Source organism: Glycine max, chromosome 18 (genome assembly GCF_000004515.6).
Source record: "Glycine max cultivar Williams 82 chromosome 18, Glycine_max_v4.0, whole genome shotgun sequence".
NCBI classification, from domain to species: Eukaryota; Viridiplantae; Streptophyta; class Magnoliopsida; order Fabales; family Fabaceae; genus Glycine; species Glycine max.
In genome coordinates, this window is record NC_038254.2 from 3188925 (window position 1) to 3212781 (window position 23857).

At 30.8% G+C, this 23857-nt stretch overlaps 3 protein-coding genes across 3 annotated transcripts; 2 read left to right on the forward strand and 1 right to left on the reverse strand.

The window, feature by feature from the left end:
* Positions 1-4410: 4410 nt before the first annotated feature.
* LOC100786826 (probable serine/threonine-protein kinase PBL7) lies at positions 4411-7694 on the forward strand. The gene is made up of 6 exons (XM_003552919.4): positions 4411-5195; positions 5562-5819; positions 5911-6074; positions 6183-6262; positions 6378-6525; positions 7113-7694. The coding sequence occupies exons 1-6, from the start codon at positions 4664-4666 to the stop codon at positions 7464-7466; spliced, it is 1536 nt and encodes a 511-aa protein (XP_003552967.1). The 5' UTR covers positions 4411-4663; the 3' UTR covers positions 7467-7694.
* An 8753-nt stretch (positions 7695-16447) lies between these two features.
* LOC100791597 (calcium-binding protein CML24) lies at positions 16448-17428 on the forward strand. Its single transcript, XM_003552925.5, has one exon. The coding sequence runs from the start codon at positions 16914-16916 to the stop codon at positions 17331-17333; it is 420 nt and encodes a 139-aa protein (XP_003552973.1). The 5' UTR covers positions 16448-16913; the 3' UTR covers positions 17334-17428.
* A 1958-nt stretch (positions 17429-19386) lies between these two features.
* On the reverse strand, positions 19387-21810 carry LOC100789488 (DNA-directed RNA polymerase III subunit rpc9). Its single transcript, XM_003552924.4, has 4 exons — positions 21800-21810; positions 21575-21692; positions 21346-21498; positions 19387-19704 (listed from the first exon to the last, which is right to left on the reverse strand). The coding sequence occupies exons 1-4, from the start codon at positions 21805-21807 to the stop codon at positions 19498-19500; spliced, it is 486 nt and encodes a 161-aa protein (XP_003552972.1). The 5' UTR covers positions 21808-21810; the 3' UTR covers positions 19387-19497.
* Between the last annotated feature and the right edge of the window lie 2047 nt (positions 21811-23857).

Consider the following 23857-nt stretch of genomic DNA (forward strand, 5'->3'; position numbering starts at 1 on the left):
GGCATCTAATATAATCATTTAGCCATATAGATTTCAAAGCATTTTTGGTCTTAATTAAAAGCCCATCCTATCACAGTACTAAATATTTGGTGATTGTTAAGAAAAATGATTTTGTCACCAAATTTTAGTTTTTTTTAAATCAACAAAAATATATTAATATGAACAATAATGGTACCAGGGGTACCAAATTTTAGTTTGACTAAAAGTGATAAAAAAAAGCATGTTTTTATGTTAATTTAAAATGTTTATACTAAATTTTATATCAAATTTACTTTCAGTGTGAAAACATCAAAATATAGTAAATAACTTGGCAATATTCATGTGCCCATGGTCATGTTTGAATGAGCTTTCAGTGTGAATTTTATGCAATAGTTTTTAAAATTTAAATTATGTGTGTAAGGACACCACACCACACAATACGTGCAAGAACACGATTCTTTCTTACATTCTTGTATGTTAGAACACATTTCTCACCAAATCAAAAGACGCAACAGAATGTAATTCATATCATGTAATGTGGATATAGGTAATAGAAAAACCTAAGACATGTCAGTAACCTAAAAACAATGTCTAAGTATTAACACATTTCAAAAGTGGGTCCTTTGTGACCAGTCATTCGTAATAACTTCCAGCCTCAAATTTAGAAGAGCAAATGCATTATCAGGTAAACAACTCTGTATTACAATTTCTTTAAGCAGCTAGCGCAATCAATATATATGTTAATATTCTATTATCTAATTAATCTCAAAAGGATTACATTCACATTAGCTTATATTGACCTAGATTTATAAAGACATGATCATTAATATAGATATTTCTTTAAAAGAAATAAGTAGATGCAATCTAATATTTTGACATTAATAAAATTTACTCATTTCTTGAAACATAAATTTAAAGCATATAGTTGCTTGTCCTGCATGTGTCTTTTATTATTTCGTATAAACAATTGTGAGAATCATTTGTAATGATCTTGCATGGCAACTTTAGTGAATATAATTACAGAAAGTTGGTGTTCTAGTTAGTCCTTAAATATGCATATTATTCATTCGTGGCATTGGTAGGTTTCATTCAGGTACCGACACATGACACACGTGTCAGGCCAAAACTTCGATATGATAGAATGGGTCCTACTCCACTCATATATGCTTGCATTCTTTGACCACTCTAAACTCCTAAAAGTGACCGACCAAGCCATACCTGAACTCAGGCTCCACCATGATGTTTGAAAGACTGAGACTAATTAATTTCGATTTATTATAGTGCCAAACATTTGATGAATTGTTTGAATTAGGTGTAAAATATAGAATCAAAATAAAATAGAAATAAATTAAAAGAATACTAAAAAATGTATTGTTGAAATGAATATGAATAAGAAAAATTTAGATTTTGTTTTCAATTTACTTGAATAAGTGGAAGAGAGTCAAAACTCAATAATATATATATATATATATATATATATATATATATATATATATATATATATATATATATATTAATTAATTAGGTTAAATTATAATTTAAGTACCTCTAATTTTTAATTATAATATTTCACCTTTTTTATTTTACAAAGAAAAATGTTAATCAATGCCTTAAGAGTATTGGTTAAAGGACTTAAAGTAAAAATATTTTTATTAAAAGGCAAAAAATTGTATTGTCCTTGATTTTCTTAACGCTCTCCTAGGATTTACATAATAAATATTTGTATGTTTATTAGTTCTTTAATTAATGCCTTAAGAATATTGGTTAACAATACTCTTTTACAAATAGATGATTTTAGTCCTCATGAAATATTAATAACTAAAAATTGTAAATATTAGTATATATGGATAAAAATTTGGTCATTAATGCATCTATATAAAAGATATATAATCTCATCATTCAAGATGATAATGTCAAGATTTTATTATGTTATGATCATCTAACAATCTAATAATGAGTCAGGAAACTACTTCATGTTTAGATAGTTGGACATTTCTTTACTATTGCACACAATATGACAAAAAAAATTATCTTTTACAAAAAAAAATTCATATGCTAAAGAATTACAACATTGAATTATCAATCCTATAAATCAATTAATGTAAGATTATTTCAGTTTAATTAATTATTTTAAGTTCAAATTTTAAATATATAATTATGTTAAATATTCGAAAACAAAATTTTGCTAAGTTAAACCATTATAAGATTACCAATTTGAGGGGTCATTGGTCATAATTTAAAAAACAATAATTCACCAATGAAACTGACAACTCTAATTGTAAATATAGTAATGATAATAGATAATACAGTATACAGCTGCATGCTCTTACAATTTACGGTTGCATTGAATTATCTTCGCAAGATGTTGTGAACGCAGTACCAAATACAGAATTTACAATTTATATATAAAGTTGCATGATGAAATCTGCCATACAGAAAAATAAATGAAAGAGATCTCTTATTTTAAACTAATGTTTACTTAATCAAAGATTAGACACAAGAACAACAAAACTAGCCAAGCTGGGCTGTCATGTTGTCGCTGGAAGACGTTGGATGGTTACCAAATTGCAAAAGCCAATGAATGGCGTTTTACAATTCCATTCAGAGAACCAATCACGAATCTTTATCACAATATTAGCATTATTATTTTACTATTTTCCCCCTATTTCAGACCACGTTGTGCCATTTTTTGTCCCTTTCCCACTCAGCAGATAATAATAAAAATAAAATTTCCTCGCTAAAAAAAAAAAAAAACTCTTCTTCCATCTTAATTTTGCAAATGAGTTTTTCTTTAATACCTGATAGTTTGATAATTCTTCTCTTTTAAGGTGAATTTAGAAAGTGAAATTTCTAATTCTTCTCTTTTAAGAAAAAAAAAACAAACTTTTACTGTGTTCTTTTAAAAGTAATTTAAGGTAAATTAATATATTTAAAGAAACATAGAAGAATAATAGCGAAATGATTACAACCACTCGAGGAGTAATTCCAAGGTTGTCATCTCAATTTCGCAAACCCCTTTTTACTCATCGGAAAAAACAGAATGATAATTATTACTTAATTAATAGCAGTTGTCTTTCCTCGCGCATAATAATCGAAGCCCACGTGCATTTAATTATAGTTACTAAAAATAAAATAAAAATCCTTAAAAAAATAAATTAAAAACTTTTATTTCGAGATTAGAGAATAATGATTTTTAATATTTTAAACATATTTACTAAGATAAATAATGATTTTAAACATATTTACTATATTAATTAAAATTAAAAAATAAATAAAAATATTTTTTTAAAAGAAATTTGCCAAAGATAAATAGTTATTTTTTAAATAAATTAAACCAAACGCTCTAACTTAGTTTTTTTTTGTGTGCGTGTGGTGCATGCTCTATGTTTAATTTAGTTTAAATTTTTTATTTTTTAAAAACTAATTTAAAAGTTGAAAAAACAAATAATAATTATTATTATTAAATAAGTTAAACAATACGAACATAGTGTGAAAGGATTATTCTAACTTCGTTAGACCCTGGTCCCTAACAACTAAAGGATTTTGTCCTCCTGTGGGTTCCCCGTCTTCTTCAGTTCTTAAAACCACAAGATTCCCTTTCCAATCCAATCCCATATCCTAATAATTATAATTTTTCTTACAATATTTATTATTATTATTATTATTTATTAAATAAAATTATTAAATATTTATATTTTTTATGGCATTAATTAGATATATTTATTGGAAGAGGTCAATCAGGTCTCTGTATATACAAAAACAACTTAGAGGAGAAATAAAAAAATTAAACCATCATTTTGATTTTGGAAAGTATGTCTGTTTTCATATTAGTTTTTGAAATTAAGACAATTCTAACAAGTCTATGTAATATTTAGTTATTCCATTTAAGTTTGAAAACTTAACCATTTATTATTATTTTAATTTCCAAACATACATAAATATTATTACTTAAATCACTTTTTTTAAAAAATTTAGACAAATGTGATTGACAAATTATCCTTTTATATACATATTTAAAATTTCTTTAATTTTAATGACTAATGTGACAATATTATATATTTTTAAGAATTAAAGTTACATTTTACTTTAAAAGTTTTCTTTAAATAAGTGTCAGTATCTTACAAAATTAACATGTCTCTTAATTATAAAATACCTTGATATTTCATAATTAAAAATTATAAGACCAATTCTCTAGATATAGATATCATATAATTGAGTTTTGTTTTTCTTAATAATTTTTTTTCTTCGGTCAGAAAATCAAATTTCTGATAATATATTTAAAAAATTTAATTATGTGTTGTCCATTGTAAGTAAAGATAACTTGAGTTAAAACAATATTTATTTTTGTATTCAATTTTTCTTCATTATAGATTATAGAAACTAAAAGAAGGTTGAAAAAAGAATATTGTTCTATAACTGCTGTCTGCTGTTTTCATTTTTCACCTTCTCCCACTCTGCATCAGCATTACTTTAAATCCCAAAATTCAATTATTTATACACAGAGCCATGCCTCCTTCCCATCTCTCCTCCATGTTCTTTTCAAAATTCTCACCCACCCCACAAGCAAAGCACCCTTAACTTTTTCAGTTCATTTTTTTATTCTTCATTGGTTCGTCTTCTCTTACTCTCTACCCCATTTTGCTTTTTCTGGGTTTCTGTGCTTTTTGTTGGGATCTACTTCACAATGGGTTTGTCCCAAGGCCCCTGCACTGATTCCAGGGACCTTTCCAATGCCCCAACCTTAGTTGTAGATCACTACTGTGACTACAACAAGCTCAAATTCCGAACCTTTCTCAGAAAAATGTTCTGGGAATTCGGTCTTGCTTGTGTGGCCAACCCTTCCCGGCGTCGGAGAAGCTCCGAGAGAAGCTCTGCCTATGGAAAAAAGACGAATTTGGAGCACAACAAGGCGTGGCTGCTTGCGGAGTCTGGTGGGTGTGGAGCAGAATTGACCAATGCTGACCCTCAATCGGTTCACTCCTCTTTCAGGTTCAGCTTCTGTTCTCAGGTGGAGTTGGAGTCCTTGAACATGAGTTCTTCAAGTGCTGCAACGGTTTTGATGGTGAATTTGGACAATGGGATGAGTGAATCTCGCGCCAGGGAGATGAAATGGAGGAGAATGGAGTCGTTGGAGAAGAGCATATCCCCTGTGGCTCACAGCTTGATCAGGTTTAGCTATGGTGAAATTATGTCTGCTACTAGGAATTTCTCCAAAGGTAAGCTTGTTTTTTTTTCCCTTTTCTTTTCTTCTTTCTTTTGTTGTTAATAGTGACTTTAGTCCATGAAAAAAAAAATACTTAATTTTTGTTTGTCATTGTATCTTTTGAAATATCTGAACTTTAGTTCCTGAGCAAGAGAAAAAGTGTTAACTTTGAATACTAAAATTTGAGTATTTTAAAAAATACAGGAACGAAAATTATTGGTTTTAAAAGTCGGAGACTAAGACCAAAATTGAGGAATTTGTCTGGGATGGAAAACATTATTAACCTTTGTTTTGTATGTTTTGTTCTTGTTTTTGATAAAAAAAAGTTGATTGGTTTGAGTGAGATCATGATTTTGTTTATTTGTTATGGTATGTGTAGGGAGGGTGTTGGGGAGAGGGGCATTGAGCTGTGTTTTTAGGGGGAGAGTTGGGATTTTGAGGACTGCAGTGGCGATCAAACGATTGGACAAGGAAAGCAAGGAATCTGCCAAGGCCTTTTGTAGAGAATTGATGATTGCAAGTTCTCTTCATAGTTCAAATGTTGTTCCCCTTTTGGGGTTTTGTATTGATCCTGAGGAGGGTTTGTTTTTGGTGTACAAGTATGTTTCAGGGGGCAGTCTGGAGCGCCACTTGCATGGTATTTTTCATTTCTCTGGTTTTCCCTGGCTTCTCTTTTGTGAGGTTGTGAATTGGTGGATTTTACCAATTCTAGCATGCCTATTTTGCAGGAAGGAAGAAGGGTAGTTCACCTCTTCTGTGGCCTGTGAGGTACAAAGTTGCGATTGGGATTGCTGAAGCTGTAGCTTATCTGCATAGTGGAACTGAAAGATGTGTTGTGCACAGAGACATTAAGCCCTCAAACATTCTGCTTTCTTCAAGGAAGATTCCCAAGGTGAGATGTTTTTCTTGTGAATCAATTGTAGGCTTGTGTTTATGAATGTGGAAACTGCCTCGTATATAGCCTGTGCAAGTCATTCTGATTGTTTTTGTTAAATTGTAGCTATGTGACTTCGGATTAGCTACATGGACTTCTGCACCTTCACTTCCTTTCCTTTGCAAAACTGTCAAAGGAACATTTGGGTACAAACTTAAGCCTTTCATATTAATTCTGCAAAATGTCAGTTTGTGTGTATAATTTCTTTTCATATTATGATTAGCTGAAATTAAATCTTCTATGCTTCTGCTTTCCCTACAGATATTTGGCTCCTGAGTATTTCCAACATGGGAAAGTATCAGACAAGACTGATGTATATGCTTTTGGAGTGGTTTTGTTGGAACTCATTACTGGCCGTAAGCCAATTGAGGCAAGGAGATCTTCAGGAGAAGAGAACTTGGTCTTATGGGTGAGTTATTGAGTTGATTCTTTGGAAGTTGCCTTAATTCTTGATTATACGATGGTTGAACTTATTCCTTTTATGGACACGATTGATAATAACCAAAATGCTCTTCAGCATAATCTACTCCTTTATAGTACGTTAAAGCAATAAATCAATAATATCAATTTCACCTTAGTTTATTGCTTCTAGATCACAAAACAATGTGTTATCCTAGTTGTTTACTCCTATTACAAATCAAAAGAAAATTGAAAATTGTTTGTTTTATATGCTTTTGTAATCAAACTTACTTGATCTAACTGTAAAATATGACAGTTAGATTTGTAATGCATCTTAGTAGTTTATATAGATAGTGTTTGGCAGGAGTCGATGTACTAGTACTGCTATATATTTTGAATTAGGGAATTTATTTTTATGCATTGCCATATCCGAGGTGTATTATGTCTTATCCTTTGTAGTAGAAAGTTTCCTCCAAAGTTCGGCATATATGACCACATTTGTGCTGGTAATTACAGCACTGAATTTAAGTTAAGAGCAGTAATATCGAATTGGCACAATCTTGCTAACAATACGCCCAATGTGGCATTCTTTTGCAGGCTAAACCTTTTCTACAGAAGGGGAAAGGAGCAATTGAAGAGTTGCTTGATCCTCAACTCAAGTGCAGTCTTAAATTCTCAAATCAAATGGGTAGAATGATCGAAGCAGCAGCTGCATGTGTCACAAATGAAGAATCTCGGCGACCTGGCATACATGAGATTATTGCAATACTGAAAGGTGAAGAAGAACCTCTTCTCTCCAAAAGAAAGAAGTCCAGTTTTCTTGGGAATGGATGCGTGATTGATTGTTATTCTCAGTTACAACAAACAAATAATGAGATGAAAAGTCACTTGGCATTAGCAATGTCAGGAGTTGCAGAGTTTGAGGATGATGATTATCTCTATGGTCGATAAAACATGATGACAACCCTTAAGTAACCTTTTACTTTTTGCCTTGATTGTCACTAAGAGTGCTAAAGATTAGATGTGAGCGAGTTGAAACTGTAAATAGAAATAGGAGCTTAGATGAAGATTGTGTGTAGATATCTTCCCTTCTCTCAAAAGGGTAACGCTAATAGATTTTCATTCATGTTTGTGAATCATGTTCAATTCATGTTGGTAAATGAAATGATTTTTATCTGATCCTTCTTTCTCACGAAGACACGTTTTTGGTGGGATATAATAACCTTCATTTCATTGAAGAGCGTTAGGGTGTATGACTTGCCATTTTGAGAAGACCCCTCTTCTACTTCTCCCACACCTAATTCATAATGACCCTAAAGGCCTAAACATATATAAAAAGAAGGTTTAAATATATTTTTATTCTCGTAATTTAGTGTTTTTTTATTTTTTTTTCTTTTTTGTAAAATTATTATTTTTAGTCATTATAAATTATTATTTTTTGTTTGTAATTCTTAAGATATTTTAGATAGTGTTTTAAAATATTTTAGATAGTGTTTTGAACCGTAAAAAAAAATATTATCTAAAACGTTATAAGAATAAAAAATAAAATAAACATACTTTAGAAGGATTAAAAAATAAAAAATAATTTTGTAACAACTAAAAGAAAAAAAACACTAAATTACGATGATAAAAAAAAAGAGTAAAAGACACATACAAGAAATGCATTAAGAATAGGTAAAAATGGACATAATTTATCAAGTAAAGATACTTTTTAGTTTTTAATCCATAAATTTATTCTTGAGCATGTGCGGTATCATTAATTTTATTTACTAATTGGCACATATAATTTGATGTATAGCTTTATACATTTATTTTCTCTTTTATACAATATCATGTGTTATGATAGCAGAGCAAAGGAAAGGAAATTAAAATTGCGAAAACAAGGAATTCTGATAAGTTTCTTTCTTGCTCCTCTTATTACTTTATCTCGTATTTATAATAGTTTCCTAACAAAATATCTAATATCGTCATACAGAATTTGATATTTGCTAATAACTGAATGAGTGGAGCAAGTAGTGAGTTGGTGGAGGGAAGATTGTAACTGAATTTGCTAGATGCAGCTTGGACAATTCTGCTTCACACATAATTGTTGAGATACGTGGGCTTCCTTATAACTCTCTTGGGTCTGTTAGAATTACCATTGTCATTTGCTAGGGTCCTTGCTATCATGTTATGTCAACATCAAAAAGAGAAAAAAAAAATGTGTGGCGTCTAGTTCACAACCTTAAGAATTAAGATTTTGATATCCATAACTGCTCTGCTATTTTGCACTGAAGCAGGTCTCGATCGAGAAAATATAATCTCAACTGCCTCTAATGTCAAGGGCTTTGCTTTATAATAATGAACACTTGAAAAACCAATTAGATTAAGTATATCGCAAGACATTACCGTACAACTAACAACAAAAGCGTTTGGCCATACACAACTACAAAAACAAAAACCCCAAAGAGGCTAACACATCATGAACCTATCATTGGTACATCTTATATATAAATTATGAACAGACATTGACAAATGATTGTATGTTGTAAGTATTGTTGACAATATAGCACAAAGAAATAATAAAACTATTAAGAGCAAGAACTTAAAAAACAAAAAATCTTGGCTACATCCCTCACTAGGCCACGGTTGGCTCGTGCAAAATTTGTGAACTCTTCATGTGAAATGAAGCCATCACCATCTGTGTCAATCTCGGCCATCATCCAAGTGCTTTACGGGCATCACCAATCTCTTGTGAAGAGATTTAGCCATCACCATTGGAATCAAAAAGCTTGAAAATGCGTTCCCTATCGGCTACATCTTGTGGATACGTATAAGAATGAGCTTCTGGTTTTGGAGTTGCACTGAAAATGGAGATTGAGAGGTTAAAGGCCTATGAACTTGGCTTTTAAACAGTTTATATAAGGTTAGGCCATATTTAGTATACGGGGTTTACTTTTTATTGACAATAAGACCTAGTCACCAAGATAACATAATTCACAACTGGTTTACCAAACTTGGCCAAGTTCATTTTTTCCCAATAATATGATTGGAGGTACATTGTCTTTAATAGAATGGTTGGAAGTGTTTTGCCAAATTGGGTCATTTTGGCTATGAGAGATGTGACAAGGTCCTATATGCATGGCCTCTCTTTAAAGGATTTGCTTTATCCTATGTACCTGATATAACATCATGTTATACAGAGGAAAACAAGCCATAATTAACAAAAGAAGAATGGATTTTCAAACCTTGGTTTGACTAACCATTGTGGCGGTTATATCCAACATTGTAATATCTCTTTATTGGCCTTCATTTACGTAGATTTCTCCAAAATTCCTTCCAAATAAGGGGGTAAAAACTGGGTAAATGTTATTTGGTTGACAAAATCATATATAACTTCTTGAGGAGCGCAACAGAGAAAATTAGCCACATCCCACTCACTAATCATTAACATATACAAGCCGCATGCATTACGCGTGATAATAGTTGGAGAATATCTAACCCACATCCTCCTCTTTTATTATTTTTTGTGGAATAAAATTAAATCATCAAGGCATGGTTTGCATTTGATAATGAATGGGATAGTAAAAAAAGAACTTTCTCCATATTTAATATTTTTAAGATTTAATTATTCATTTCATCTCTATAGTTTAATTATTTGTATCTTTTAGTTTCTATGATTTTAAAGTGATTTTTTAGTCCATATAATTAATATTGTAATTCTCTTTTAGTCCTTGTAATTTGAAACTGATTTTTTAATCCTTATAACTAACTTATAACTAATTATTTTTATATTTTTTATAATAAGGACTAAAAAGTAATTAAAATATAAATTATAGGAACTAAAATGATCACTTGGAACTAAAAAAGAAGTAAAATACAAACTATAAGAACTAAAAAGATAACTTTTAAATTATAAGGACTAAAAAAGAATTAAAATGTAAATTACAAGAACTAAAAAATTCACTTTTAAATTATAAGAACTAAAATATACGAATCATGAAACTATAGGTCCAACAAATGGCATAATCATCTAGCCCAGCAAATTACTTTCACATTATTAATAGGACGCTTTAACCAACTAAACTAATGAGTCAATTATATTATAAATTAACTAATATCGTTATATATTTCACTAAAACTTCTAATGTATATTAGACGCACGTGTAAATTTACATAATAAATTTTGTGACAATTAATTTTATTCTAATATATTTAATACACCAAAATTAATTGTCACAAAATTTATTATATAAATTTACATGTGCATTAAATATACATTAGAAATTAATGCACTAAAATTAATTGTCACAAAATTGATTATGTAAATTTATATGTGCATTATATATATATTAGAAAATTTATTGTTATATATGACAACATTAATTATTTTATAACATAATTGATCTATTAAGTCAATTGGTTAGAATATTTTGTTTAAAGTCACATATTCGAATTCTACATGAGCCAATAGGTGACAAACAAATAGGTGACTAACTCTCACCTAACACCGGTGGCTCTTTGTTAGAGACAAAATAACCCTAATGCTACTACTAAATTAAAGGAAGATAAAAAAGGAAACTAAAGACTAAATTGATACTTAAATATTTCATTCATTGTCCAATTTCTTAAAAAATAATATATTTATATAGATCTAATTGATGCTAATAAATAAATACTATCTATTTATGTGTCAACATTTCATTATTTAAAATAAAAACTATAATATAAATATTCAACTCCATCGTATATCTTCTTTGATAATTTAACTTTGAGAGTATACTTGGTCTCCCTATACCCATACCCATCCTAACACTCTTCCCTTTCAAGTATGTTCTCTAGGCTCTTTTTTAGCCTTTACATTCTCTTAATGATAGCTCACTTAAATTTGGTTGGGGGGAAAACAAGAAGAAAGGAAGGGAAGGAATAGATTGCACATAACTTTCTCCATTTGGTTTGACATAGAAGTGAAAGAAAATCTTGTGTGGATCATGTCCAAACGTGTTCCTTACAATGTTGAGGGAAAAGAAGAAAGAAAATGTAGATTATATGTTAAAAAGATTAAATTATCCTTAATTTTACACACTTTCATTTTTATTTTATGAAAAATATTTCTCAACTTTTTATATTTTTTTTTATTTTCACTTTCTGTACAATTAGGTGAGAGAAAGAAAAACTTTAACTTTTTCCATGGTAGCATTTTTTCTATCAAATAACTTTAAAAAAATCCTGTTATTTTATCCTATTTTCTTTCCATCTCCTTTCTTTCTTTTCACATTTTTCTCTAAACTAAATATAATATAAGAGTGGTTACAAGTAATCACTTAATTGATTATTAGGACTGCTCATGGATTGGATTGATTATTTTAATACCCATAATTATAACTAATAAATAAATGAATTTTAAGTGGATATTAAAACTATAACTACTTTTATAAATATGAATATAATTTAATATAACTAGTTGTTATTTTTAAAAGTTTCTTTATAATTTAAGTCCAATATTCGACAAATTGAAGAGTATAATTCTTGTACAGCTATGTGTGATAATGCTCTTGCCACAAAAACACCGGCACGAGTGTTGTCCAAAGCATCCACCTTAAACCCCTTGACTTCACCACTTGGCACAAAGGACTGCAAAGAAATAGATGAGACAGGTTTCAAAACATAATTATTAATTATCAAGAATACGATATAACTAGCAGCATTTAATAAAAACAACCTGGATTGATGTTATAGTCAACAACAACAACAAAAACTGTCCGGTATTGTTTTCAATAATTTTTAGTTGTCTATACGTAAAGTGTATGTTTGTTATTATGTTGGAGAATTGATTTTAAATAAAGTTTCATGTGTATTTGGTTTTATATTAAAGAAGAGTCTGACTCGAATTAATTCTAAATTTAGAATTATTTTGAATTAATGTAATTTTGAATAGCTTATCTTTGAATAAAATATTTTATATTAAATTTCACTCATAACTTACTTTTATAATACAAATATTCAAATATAAATCACACTACGTACTTCAAATTAATTTTATAAAATCAATTTTATTTCAAATTAATTTTGTCAAACTTAATCCAAACATGCACCAAATTACAAATATTATAAAAAGATGTTCAAAAGGGATTTAAAATCAATTTTATTTAAATAACAGCTGGAGAATGATGCATGCATCTATCGTACAAGAAGTCAATCCTTAATCTGTTCGGAATGTGAGAGCACAGTGTAAGCAGAAAAAAAATTGGTGTAAATTGTTAACATGTCTGAATGTGCATCCGAGGCCAACAATAAAATAAATAGAGTTACGTTATTTGTACAATAATTTATATAACAAATTATATAATAATACTTTTTTCTTTATTTTTCTATCACCTTGTTAATTATATTTCATACTTCTTTTCTGTTTTCTCTTTTCTTTTTGTAAAATTTATTATACAAATAATATTTCTCTAAAATAAATATTGGCTCTGCCTCATGAGTTGAAAAGTCGTCTAGAAAAAATATCTTTTGGAAAGATATATTGGGTAAAGCAACCATCTGCACCTTCAGTAACGAGGAGTAGCTTGAAGGTTACTTTGGATGGATCTTCACCTTTCATGAGAAAAGAAATCCCTCCACTTATCTGAAAATAATAATTATGTTGTTGTTAGAGATGGTATTGCTCTATAGTAACTTGTTATGTTCCTCTTTAGTGTGTATTCTGCAAAAGGGAACTAGAAAAGTCCATTGTGAATTTAAGTGATCATGTTCTGCCCTATTTAGAGGGAAACTCTCTGTGCAGTGCAGAAGGTCATATAGGAAAACCTAAAGTTAGGATCATAAGACACAACTACACCAACATCTTTTGCAGAAGCTATGTCTGCTGAATTGCAAGGATCTGTTCTAAGACAATTAGAACCTTTATGAATTCGAAAGATCTTGACCTGCCAGAATAGAAAGACATAGTAGACCAATATTGTTACAACAACTTGATTAATCATATAGAGTGAAAATCGTGTTACTGAAAATTGTGAAAGAATATTGAACAACTTTCCCAGCAGTTGTTTCTCACCTATTCAACTTATCTTTTTTTAGTAGAAACTACATATATCTTTCACTAGAGACAATCTTACTCAGACAAGGTATGATCATTATAGACCACAATAATCTCTATTTTAGTATTAATATAGTTGTATATTCATCACTCAAACTCAAGAAGACTTCTGATTAAAAGGAAACAATTTTTCACCAATTAATTCATGCATATGATGGTAACTTACATGGATCTATGGCATATATTTTGTTTTTGTGTGATAACCACTCATTGCAGCTTTCGTTTTACCTTCTGAAGTCAAAATCAAGTTCAGCAACGTCCTGGAGGCTGGAGCAGCATATCAGAATTGGTATTTCTATCACTAATGAGTCACCAGCAAATCACATAAGTAAACTGACATAACATTTCAACTCAAAACCTTAAGGCTCTAGATTTACACGTCTTTCTTTCACTTACATGTTTAATTTTTCCATTTCTACCTAATGTGAGAATTCATCTCACACTTATACTTCAACAATAGTACAAAATCCCTTCATCGATTATATTATTTTTCTTCAGCATATCAGCAAGAGTGTACCCAAATCCATCACCAACTTGTTCCTTTTAAATAAAGCAATAGGCCATAGGTTGAACTTAAATTTAGCCGATAAATTTTCATTATGACTGTCAAGTTATGAAAAAGTAAATTGCCGATTACAGTCAAATACTGAAGCAATAATGTCTATATACTCAAAAGGTGAAACTTATATCTGTTCATCAACAGGGTGCAATAAATTTAGGAGTCCCTTGCTTCAAAGTTGAATTTGATGCAATGAATAAGATTCAGCTTCTATTGGAGGCAATAAATTGCAAATTTTCTCGTAGGCAAATGACTCTAATCTGGTGGAATTGGACGTACACCAATGATAGATCTTTAGGGATATTTTTACACCATTTTCCACTAGGTACACAGAAAGTGTACAAACAATAGAATACAATACATAACCCACACAGCATGCAGTCTAACAGTATGTTATGAAATAAGCAGAGGCATTATATCATGACCTAGAACTGCAAATTGAATTATGAAATATATTGTTCTTACTTCTTATCTAAAAAAGGAAAGGACAGAAAAAGAATCCTAACTAGTAGAGGATGAAATTTGAAGACTAGCCCCATCCTCTGAGCAATGTTTGGGCAATTTGCAAGTAAAGTCAATAGATGCTTTATGCCTAAGTAACTAAGTAGCACACTAAAATATGACGCTTCCAGTTGTTGTCAAAATTAAACAAGAAGCCTTGGGAATTGGAATGGATATATTGACATACCAACTTCCCAATGAATGCTCCATAACCGCCTAAAGTGGTCATGCCTAAAGAAATATCAGAAATGTTCCTCCAATTTCTTTCTTACATAATGTTTGGTTGATTTAGTTTGTTTGGATCAACTATATGGAGGGAAGCCAAATTCCTTTCCTTTTCAGTTGAGTCCCCTTGAATATTGAAAATTTTAAGAGGAGTAAGAGTACTTTTTGATATAGTAACAATTAAATTATTTTGAACTTGAATATTTGACTTTAATAATTTATATTTGTGTATAACAAAAATATATTTATTTTTCTCTTTTACAAATAAAAGAAAAGGTATCCCTCATCTTTTGCTTTCCTTTGCTAAAATTTCTTTGTCCCACCCTTCCATCCAACTAATAAGTACACAAAAGAGTAAGACAGGTGCATCTGCCAAAGAAAGTCTATTAATTAGTTGGCGCAAAATCAATAAACATTTCATCAGTACGGTCACTTTTATCGCATATCTTGGCATGTGATGTGTGAGCATGTGGACCATATCCTTCACTCCTATGACTATGTGACCATGTGAGCATGCATAATCACCGCCAATGGAAGACAGCTTATGTCCTATCCTACATTTTAAGGGTTTGTTTGGGTAAATCTATCTAAAAGTATTTCTTCAAGACAAGAAAATACTTTAAAAAAAATGAAATGAGTTTTTTTATTAGTTAAAACTAATTTATATGTATATTAAAAATCATCTTTAAAAAAAACTATATGAGAGAATTTGTTTAAGGTAGCTTATGCATAAGACCAAACATATAAAACTTTTACCTATTATCTTAGCTGATTTTTCAACATGGGTGTCGATAATTCAATGTGAATTGAAACACGCACTAAAAAGCAAAATATGATGACAGGTCTGTTTCCACTGGCAAAACTAAAGAGCATTCCCGATTTGGGAACCATTTTTGGACACGAGTAATGTTGTGTTTTGACTGTTGAAGATGTTTCGAAAAAATCCATGTCCCACGTTGCTCGATTTTATTTATTTTTAAGTGTTTTATATAACAACATGTATTTAAATCTTTAAATTAAATAATTAAGAAGCATAGACTAACGCACACCAAATCGGGCTAAGTGAACCTTAGCAAATGTGTCCATATGGACTAAAATTAATTTTGTTTTGATTTTTTAATTTATTTAGATATATATGAATAAAAACAATTTTTTGTCGGTTTTGTTGTCCGTTTATTATTGAAAACGAATGAACATTTTATTTTTTATTTCACTTAAATCTTTATTAGAAAAAAAACTTATTTTTATGGTATTTTTTATCCTAATAATTATCAGAAAGAGCTTGTTATATTTGATAAATTATTGCATTATTCATATAAAATTCTTAAGAATAATTGTAATCATCATACTTTTAGGTTTTTGACTGTAGATTGAAATTAATATTTGTGATTTTAGATAATATTTACACTTACCATCATCCCCTAATATGATTTTTAGTGTAACAGCATTTAAACTCACATTCTTATCAGATTACCAACTAGACTAATAAAAATTATAATCTTTATATAATAAATCATTAAAATAATGAGGGGTCTAATGACCAACATTGAGAGAGAGAAATTGTGTGTATAAATTATGTTTATAAACAATTTTTTTTATATATAAATCACTCAGAATCTTTGGCAAAAAATGATCAGTCTCATAGATTATTATGATAGGAAAGTCTCCCTCCAATTATTATCATAAACAATTTATGCAGCGCAGAAATCCTCTTTAAACACGATCACGACATGATATCTTGATTCTCGTGCACTCCACGAGGACGTGACGCGCGTCCAAATTCTGTGGTTAATAAAAGCCTTCATTTGCTTTCAATTAACTACCTTACCTTCACCACTTCTGCCACACTCAACAACACCGCGTTTGGCTCGCACTAACACAACTGTTCCTTTCTTCCTTTCCTCAACTTGTTTCCTACTTAACGCGTTTACGTGAGCCAATCGCTGATCTCGCGCTTTCTATAAAGCGCGAGTCACAACCACTGGAACTCACCGAACTGAACTCGTAAGTTTATTATTCTTCTCTCGGCGTCGCCATGGACGAAGAAGAGGTGCGCAAGATCTTCAGCAAGTTCGACAAGAACGGCGACGGCAAGATCTCGTGCGCGGAGCTGAAGGAGATGATGGCGGCGCTGGGATCCAAAACGACGTCGGACGAGGTGAAGCGCATGATGGCGGAGCTGGACCGGAACGGCGACGGCTACATTGACTTGAAGGAGTTCGGCGAGTTCCACTGCGGCGGCGGTGGCGACGGGAGGGAGCTCCGGGAGGCGTTCGAGCTGTACGATCTGGACAAGAACGGGCTGATCTCGGCGAAGGAGCTGCACTCCGTGATGCGGAGGTTGGGGGAGAAGTGCTCCCTCAGCGACTGCCGGAGGATGATCGGAAACGTCGATGCCGACGGCGACGGCAACGTCAATTTCGAAGAGTTCAAGAAGATGATGAGTCGCTCGTAGGTGGTGGTAGTAGTAGCACTGCCTTTCAGTAACTAAGTGACTCATTTATTTAAGTGAAATGAATGACACCACATTTTAGGATAATTCTGTAAAAACAAATGTTGCAATTTCATTTTATTTATATGTATGGGTGTGTTGAATGTACTCCTCAAGTTTAAATTAAGACGTAGAATTAAGGTGAGTTGATTTAGACTTAAAAAATTATTTTTAAAATAATTGTTTTTATATAAATATTTTTTTAATAAATAGATAGGATTTTATTTCTTTTGAAAAAACAAAAATCAGTTTAGATAAATACATCTGATAACCATAAAACTGTTTATTTTATTTAAAAAACACTTATTTTAAACAAATTAAATCTTAATGGAAAATAAAGTAACAATTCTTAATCACGTTAAGGTTCCGCTGAGACATTCTTACTACAAGATATTCTCACTACAGATAAATTTAACTCGTAATAAAAAAAACATTTTTAATAAAAGTTTAAATGATTATTTTGTTCTCTAACTATGTGTAAACATGTGGTAATTTAGTTTATGAAATAACAAATTTTTTAATTTAATTCTTAAATATATAAAAAGTATAAAATTATATTTTGTTATTAAATTTTTATGAATTATTTTGTTATTAAATTATAATATTTAAGAATCAATTTGATTTATTAAAATATGTACTTTTTCAACAAATAAGTTTAAATAAACTAATCGTTAATGGATAAGAAAGAATCATTTCTTATCACGTTAACGTTCATCTATTTAATTTAAGAACATATGAATTTAACTAATAAACCAAAAAAAACATTTTTAATAAGAAAATATAATCATTTTAGTCTCTAATGAGTAAGTAGGTGATAATTTAGTCTTGTACAAAAATTCTTAGTGTCTAGGTATATAAAAAGTATAACAATTAATTTATCATTTGATATTAAGTTATAAAATTTTAAGAATTAATGTTTCTTTAAACTGTATATCAACACTAAATTGTCATTTATCTACATATTCAGCGTCAAACCAAATATATATTCTTTTAATAATTTTTATAATGAGACCAACAAGGATTAATAATATAATATATCAAAGTTTGAATCCCTTTTCAGAATACCTCAAACAAGATTATCTCTACAAGAGTCAATAGACACAAGTGGGTATGTATAACCAAAAAATAACTACAGTAGAAGCACAACAAACATCTTAGTATTTCTAAAAAAAATGCATTATGCAAGAAATATTCTTATTCAAGTTGAAAAGTTAAAGCATCCACAATAGAAATTTCTTAATGGATTGTTTAATAAAAAAATATTATTTTGGTATATCACATGTAATTTTTAATTACTTAAAATTAAAGAGAATTATTTATATAAATAATTATTATTTGAGTTGTTTAACTTTACATTAAATATAAGATAGAGAAATAAAATATTTATGAGTTAAATAACTTATTAATAGAATTACCCATTAGAAAAGAAATTAATTAAATTATTTAAGATTAAAATGACATAAATTGGATTACTTATATAGATACCATTGCAGATGCGCTTAAAGAATAAGTGTACAACTAATATGAACAACAAAGTAGAGATGCTTTTAAATATTTAACATAATTATATGTCCAACGCTTAAATTTAATATATTAAACTAAAACAATCTCATGTAAATTACCCATCCGTAGTAATATGTGCTAAATAAATAAATAAAGAGTTTCATTTTAATATACTATTTTTATTCCAGATATGAATTTTGATATAATTATCATAAATAAAATAATTATACATGATCATCTATAATTGAATTATTGTGAAAGATATTTATATTATTAGTACATTCTAATTAAATTTATAAATAGATTTTTTTTAATGCTTGTTTAAAATAATTTATTTTAAATATATTCTTTTTAACTTTTATTTTAACGAAGATTTTAGAAAGAATGAAATATTATACTATTAAGCCATTATCAATAGCATTCTTTATACGACAAGCAAAGCCAGCAGCACATGCATCAGAAAATTAGCCTGTGGAAATAGCCCAACCGTAGGATTTGCCAGATCGTAGGCTTGTATCAAACTCTTTTTTGTAATGACTTAAAATTGAAAAATTATACAACAATGAACTATCTTCTTCAAAACCTCTGGCACTGCTCATATAATGTTGTGGTGACTACAAGGGTCTTAACTTGTGTTCATTTGTTCTCCACCTTCGCTTTGGTCTTGACTAATCTGATTACCCTTTTCATTTTTCAGTGTTGCGGTTTCTTCGTCAACCTTGGTGATTTCTTCCTGCTTCATATTGAGAGGCAGTGGCAATGTTTTCTTCACCAGCTCTACTATTTCAAGGACCCCTTCATCTCCAAAACGCTCATCACAATCCTCTATGATCTGTGTAATGAAAGTGAACAAACTAATAAGGGTAGCTATTGAAATAGACAGAATATTTGAAAGCATATTAGTAGTCTCCTTAGATCAAAGTCTAACCTAAAATGGGAGAAATAGATAACAAGACTCTTAGCAGAAAGTTCTTATCAAACAAAACACAGCACACTAATTTCTTGGGTTTATAATTCACGCAATGCTATTTTTAATGAACAGTCAAACATAGCAGACTTGCAAACCTGATGAACCCAACCTCCCTACTCCATAGATAATTCCAAGACCAACCCCATTAATCAGGAATTGTCATATCCAAAAGCACATTTGACAAAAATATGATCATCAACATAAGTCACTATAGAATGCAAATATGTAGATAGATAATAGCCATATTCCTCCGAAAGAATGACAATCTCTAAGAGCTGTAAGATACCAAGATTAATTGGGTAAAAGTTACAGCACCATTTATTTGCTGATAAATTACGGACAGGGTTAACAAAAGTCATTAACCCCAAATCCCAGTGGTCAACGCCAAAGCTTTGGGTGTTTTCTAAGTGCTGGGTATATTGATATCTTTATGTTTGAACCCCATATTGTACAGATGAATCAAAGCTTGAAAAATCAGAGATGAACCTAGAAAGCAGTAACCAATGCTCCTCATATATAATCAGTGATCTTATCCAGAAATTAATTACAATACGAAGTTATGGAATTAATTTTTCGGAGCACGGGTGAGATGAAGACACCATGAGGCAAAGTAATTAATATTGTTTAAACTTTAAAAATAGAAACCAATGCAAGAGTCCCGAGCAGCATAAACTATTCTTTCAACCACCAATTACGGATGGGCTTGATCTGGATGCATGCAAGGCACCATTCTAAAATCAAATTTAGAAGTCAATATTAATTTTTTTTCAATAAGTAAAATGAGGGGGTCAAGGGATTTGCATATTATCCCTAGATTTCTGGCACAAAGTGCATATACATTATTAGCTAAAAAAGTAAGCTGCCCCCTCAACAATAAAAACAAGAAATATCAAACTCATTTAAAAGGACCATTGGGTTTTTAACTGATTAAAGAACAAAGCTGGGTTATAACCACAAACTTTTTTCAATGCCTATTCAGTGAATGTGAGGGAGAATGAATTATCCTTTGAAAATTGATTTATAGTTAAGCTTTAGTTGCCCCTTATTACCTTAAATAAACAAAGCTTGTGGTAAGTATGAATTCACAAAGGTAGCACAATTAAAGAAATTCAAATACTTCAAGGATTGGATCTTATTGTAGATTTGGTCCATCATGATTAGCCCATGCTCACTAACATGTGTATTCAAATCAAAGGCAGCCTAGTGCATGAAGGCTCTCTTATAGATGTATGCAGCCTTATCCTTGCAAGTGGAGACTAGAGAGTCTATTTCCAAGATTTGAACCCATTGCTCTGTAGTGCACTCTCTAACTCACTAACAGGTCTATATACAAGTTGGGACCAAAGAAAGTTAAAGTTTAGTCTAATTGTCTCTTCCAAATGACAAACAACAGAAAACACGTTGCAGACAATGTGGTCACAGCTAAAAAATTGCAGAGCTAATAACTTCTAACTAAATGCATAGGTGTAACATAAATGGGAAAATCAAAATGTTGATACTTACTGGGTATAGTTCAACTTCAGCAGCTGGCCCAATGTTTAATATGTTCAGAACCTCAGCTTTTGCCAGGTCATGCTGTTTAACACTTGTTAAGAACTCATTGATGCTCTCTCTTGTTTGAACAGAGGCAGCAGTGTCAACCAAATAATCATAAACCTGCTAGATATACAACACATTCATCTACCAATAAAACTTACAAGTATTCCCATTTATTAGAAAAAGCAAATCTAACCTTGTATTCAGACTGTGCTACTTTGGCAATAACTCTTGTTGGATCCTTTGAAGCTCCTTTAGCTCGTAAGAAATCAAGGACCTCAAAATTTGTGAGTGCACCAGCATTGCACTCTAAGCTGTGACAAAGTTATTAAACATCAATCATATCCCAATATAAAAGAGAAAGGTTCAATTGGAATTAGTGTATTAATTTTGAAAACAAACAAAAATGGTAGAAACATACATTTTCATCTGTAAGACACCAGAGTGAGAGAAAAGGCAGTAACAAAACAAGAGAGTGTTTCCTTTGCTTCTTCAATAAAGCCAACCCAGTACACAAACAGACAATTAGAGAATTAAATTTCCAGTTTTCACAAAATACAACAAATCACACTGCTAATACAGCTTAAGCACACAAAATTGGGTTGGTGTGGACATCAAAAGCAAAAAAATTGAGTTGGGTGTGTTTTCCCCTACAAAGAAAAATAGCAATGTTAAAAAATTAGAACAATGCATTTAATTTGAGCAACCAAACAAGAATAAAATAGTGAAGACAGAAACTGTCACAGTGCTTCAGATCTACGACATAACACAAGGTCATCATTTTGAACAGGCAACACACATCAGATACAATTCACCAAGCTGTAAAACGATATTCAAATTGAAATTCTTATTTGCCTTAAACTTAAAATTTTCCATTATGATACTCACAAAAATTTCGAGAATTTATCTTACTTAAGTTCCTAGTCAATACCTTCAGAAGGGGGTTTAGCAATATTGCATCAAGGTACACTCTCTTAAGACTAGTGTTGTCAAATAGAGGCTATCGCGGCGCTATCACGCTATAGCGTAGCGGGTTGCGGATTCAGCGAAAATCACAATCTTACGCGTCGCGGCTGTTGCGTCGTCGGTTTCTGACAAGGTTGTATGTAGGCATTGAAAAATTGGTGCCTGATCAAGAGGTGAGACAAAATTTGCAATTCAACAAAGGAGCATTGTCTCACCATGTGAAAAAAAAGTTTTCTTAATTGTTTAGAAGTTTAGAGTGTTACATTCATTATTGTAGCATAACATTTCTTTGGATTTGACTCTTGTAGCACAATGGTGACAAACATATGGATTGTCAACTCCAAATTTGCAACAGTTGGCAATAAAGATTTTGAGTTTGAGATGTAGTATTTCAGGATGTAAACACAATTGGAGTGTCTTTAAGCGAGTAATTTATTAATTAGTAATTATATTAATATTTATTAGTTAATATTTTCTATTCTTAGTTGCTCATAAATTTGTTTACCAATATTTGTTACATATTCATTCTAAGAAAAGGAATAGGCCTGAACACAAAAGATTACACAACTTTGTGTATGTCAAATATATTTAAGCATTGGTTAAAAGATACAATTATAAAGATGAAAATGATCCAATTTCACTCAGTGACATTGATGAATGCAACGAGTGGCTTGTGGGGTAAGTGGATGATGATGATGATGCTGGGAATGAGAGGGTGTTTGAGGATGAAAATGATGATGGCCTTCCTTGGGATGTAGTTTTTGAGGCTTCGGGAATCGGACAACCAATGACATATACTAGGCAAAGGATTCAAAAGAGAAAGAAACCCCTTAGTGTTGAAGATGTTGCACCTAAGACAAAAAGAGGTCAAGTGAGAGGATGCCATCCCTTAGAGGAAAAAAGCAAATGATAGAAGATGAAGATAATACAGTCTTGGAAGAATCTGAAAAAGAGTTACAAGGCATTGATTTTGGAGACTCAAAAGGCAATGAGGATTATGATTATATTGGGCATGGGGCAAAGTAGAATGAATAGATGTTTTCTTGATACTTTTAGCTTTTTTTATTATATGCCTCATTGGAAGGGTTGTCAATATGGGCCGGCACGACCCGTTTTGGCCCCGCCCACTTTTGGCCTGCCATAAACGGGCCAGCCTAGCCCATCCCGCTAAGCAGAACAGGTTACCTTTCCTAGCCCGACCTGTTTCAAGCTAGCCCGCAGGCCACCCGCCAATTTATTTTTTTTCTCCAGATTTTGTATTGTCATTTATCGTTGTTGGTAACATCAATCTAGCATTGCCCTTTATCATTGATGATAACATCAATTTTGAATCTAACTCTTGTCTCTTTATAATTTTTATAACTAAATAATAATATACTAGTAGTAAGCAATAAAAGAATAAAACCTATCACAAACTTCAATATCTAGAATCTAGATGACCTTGTCACCTTGTGTGCCTCTAATCCCTCCATTTCAAAACATCCTGTATTTAAGCTTTTTACACAGATTAAAA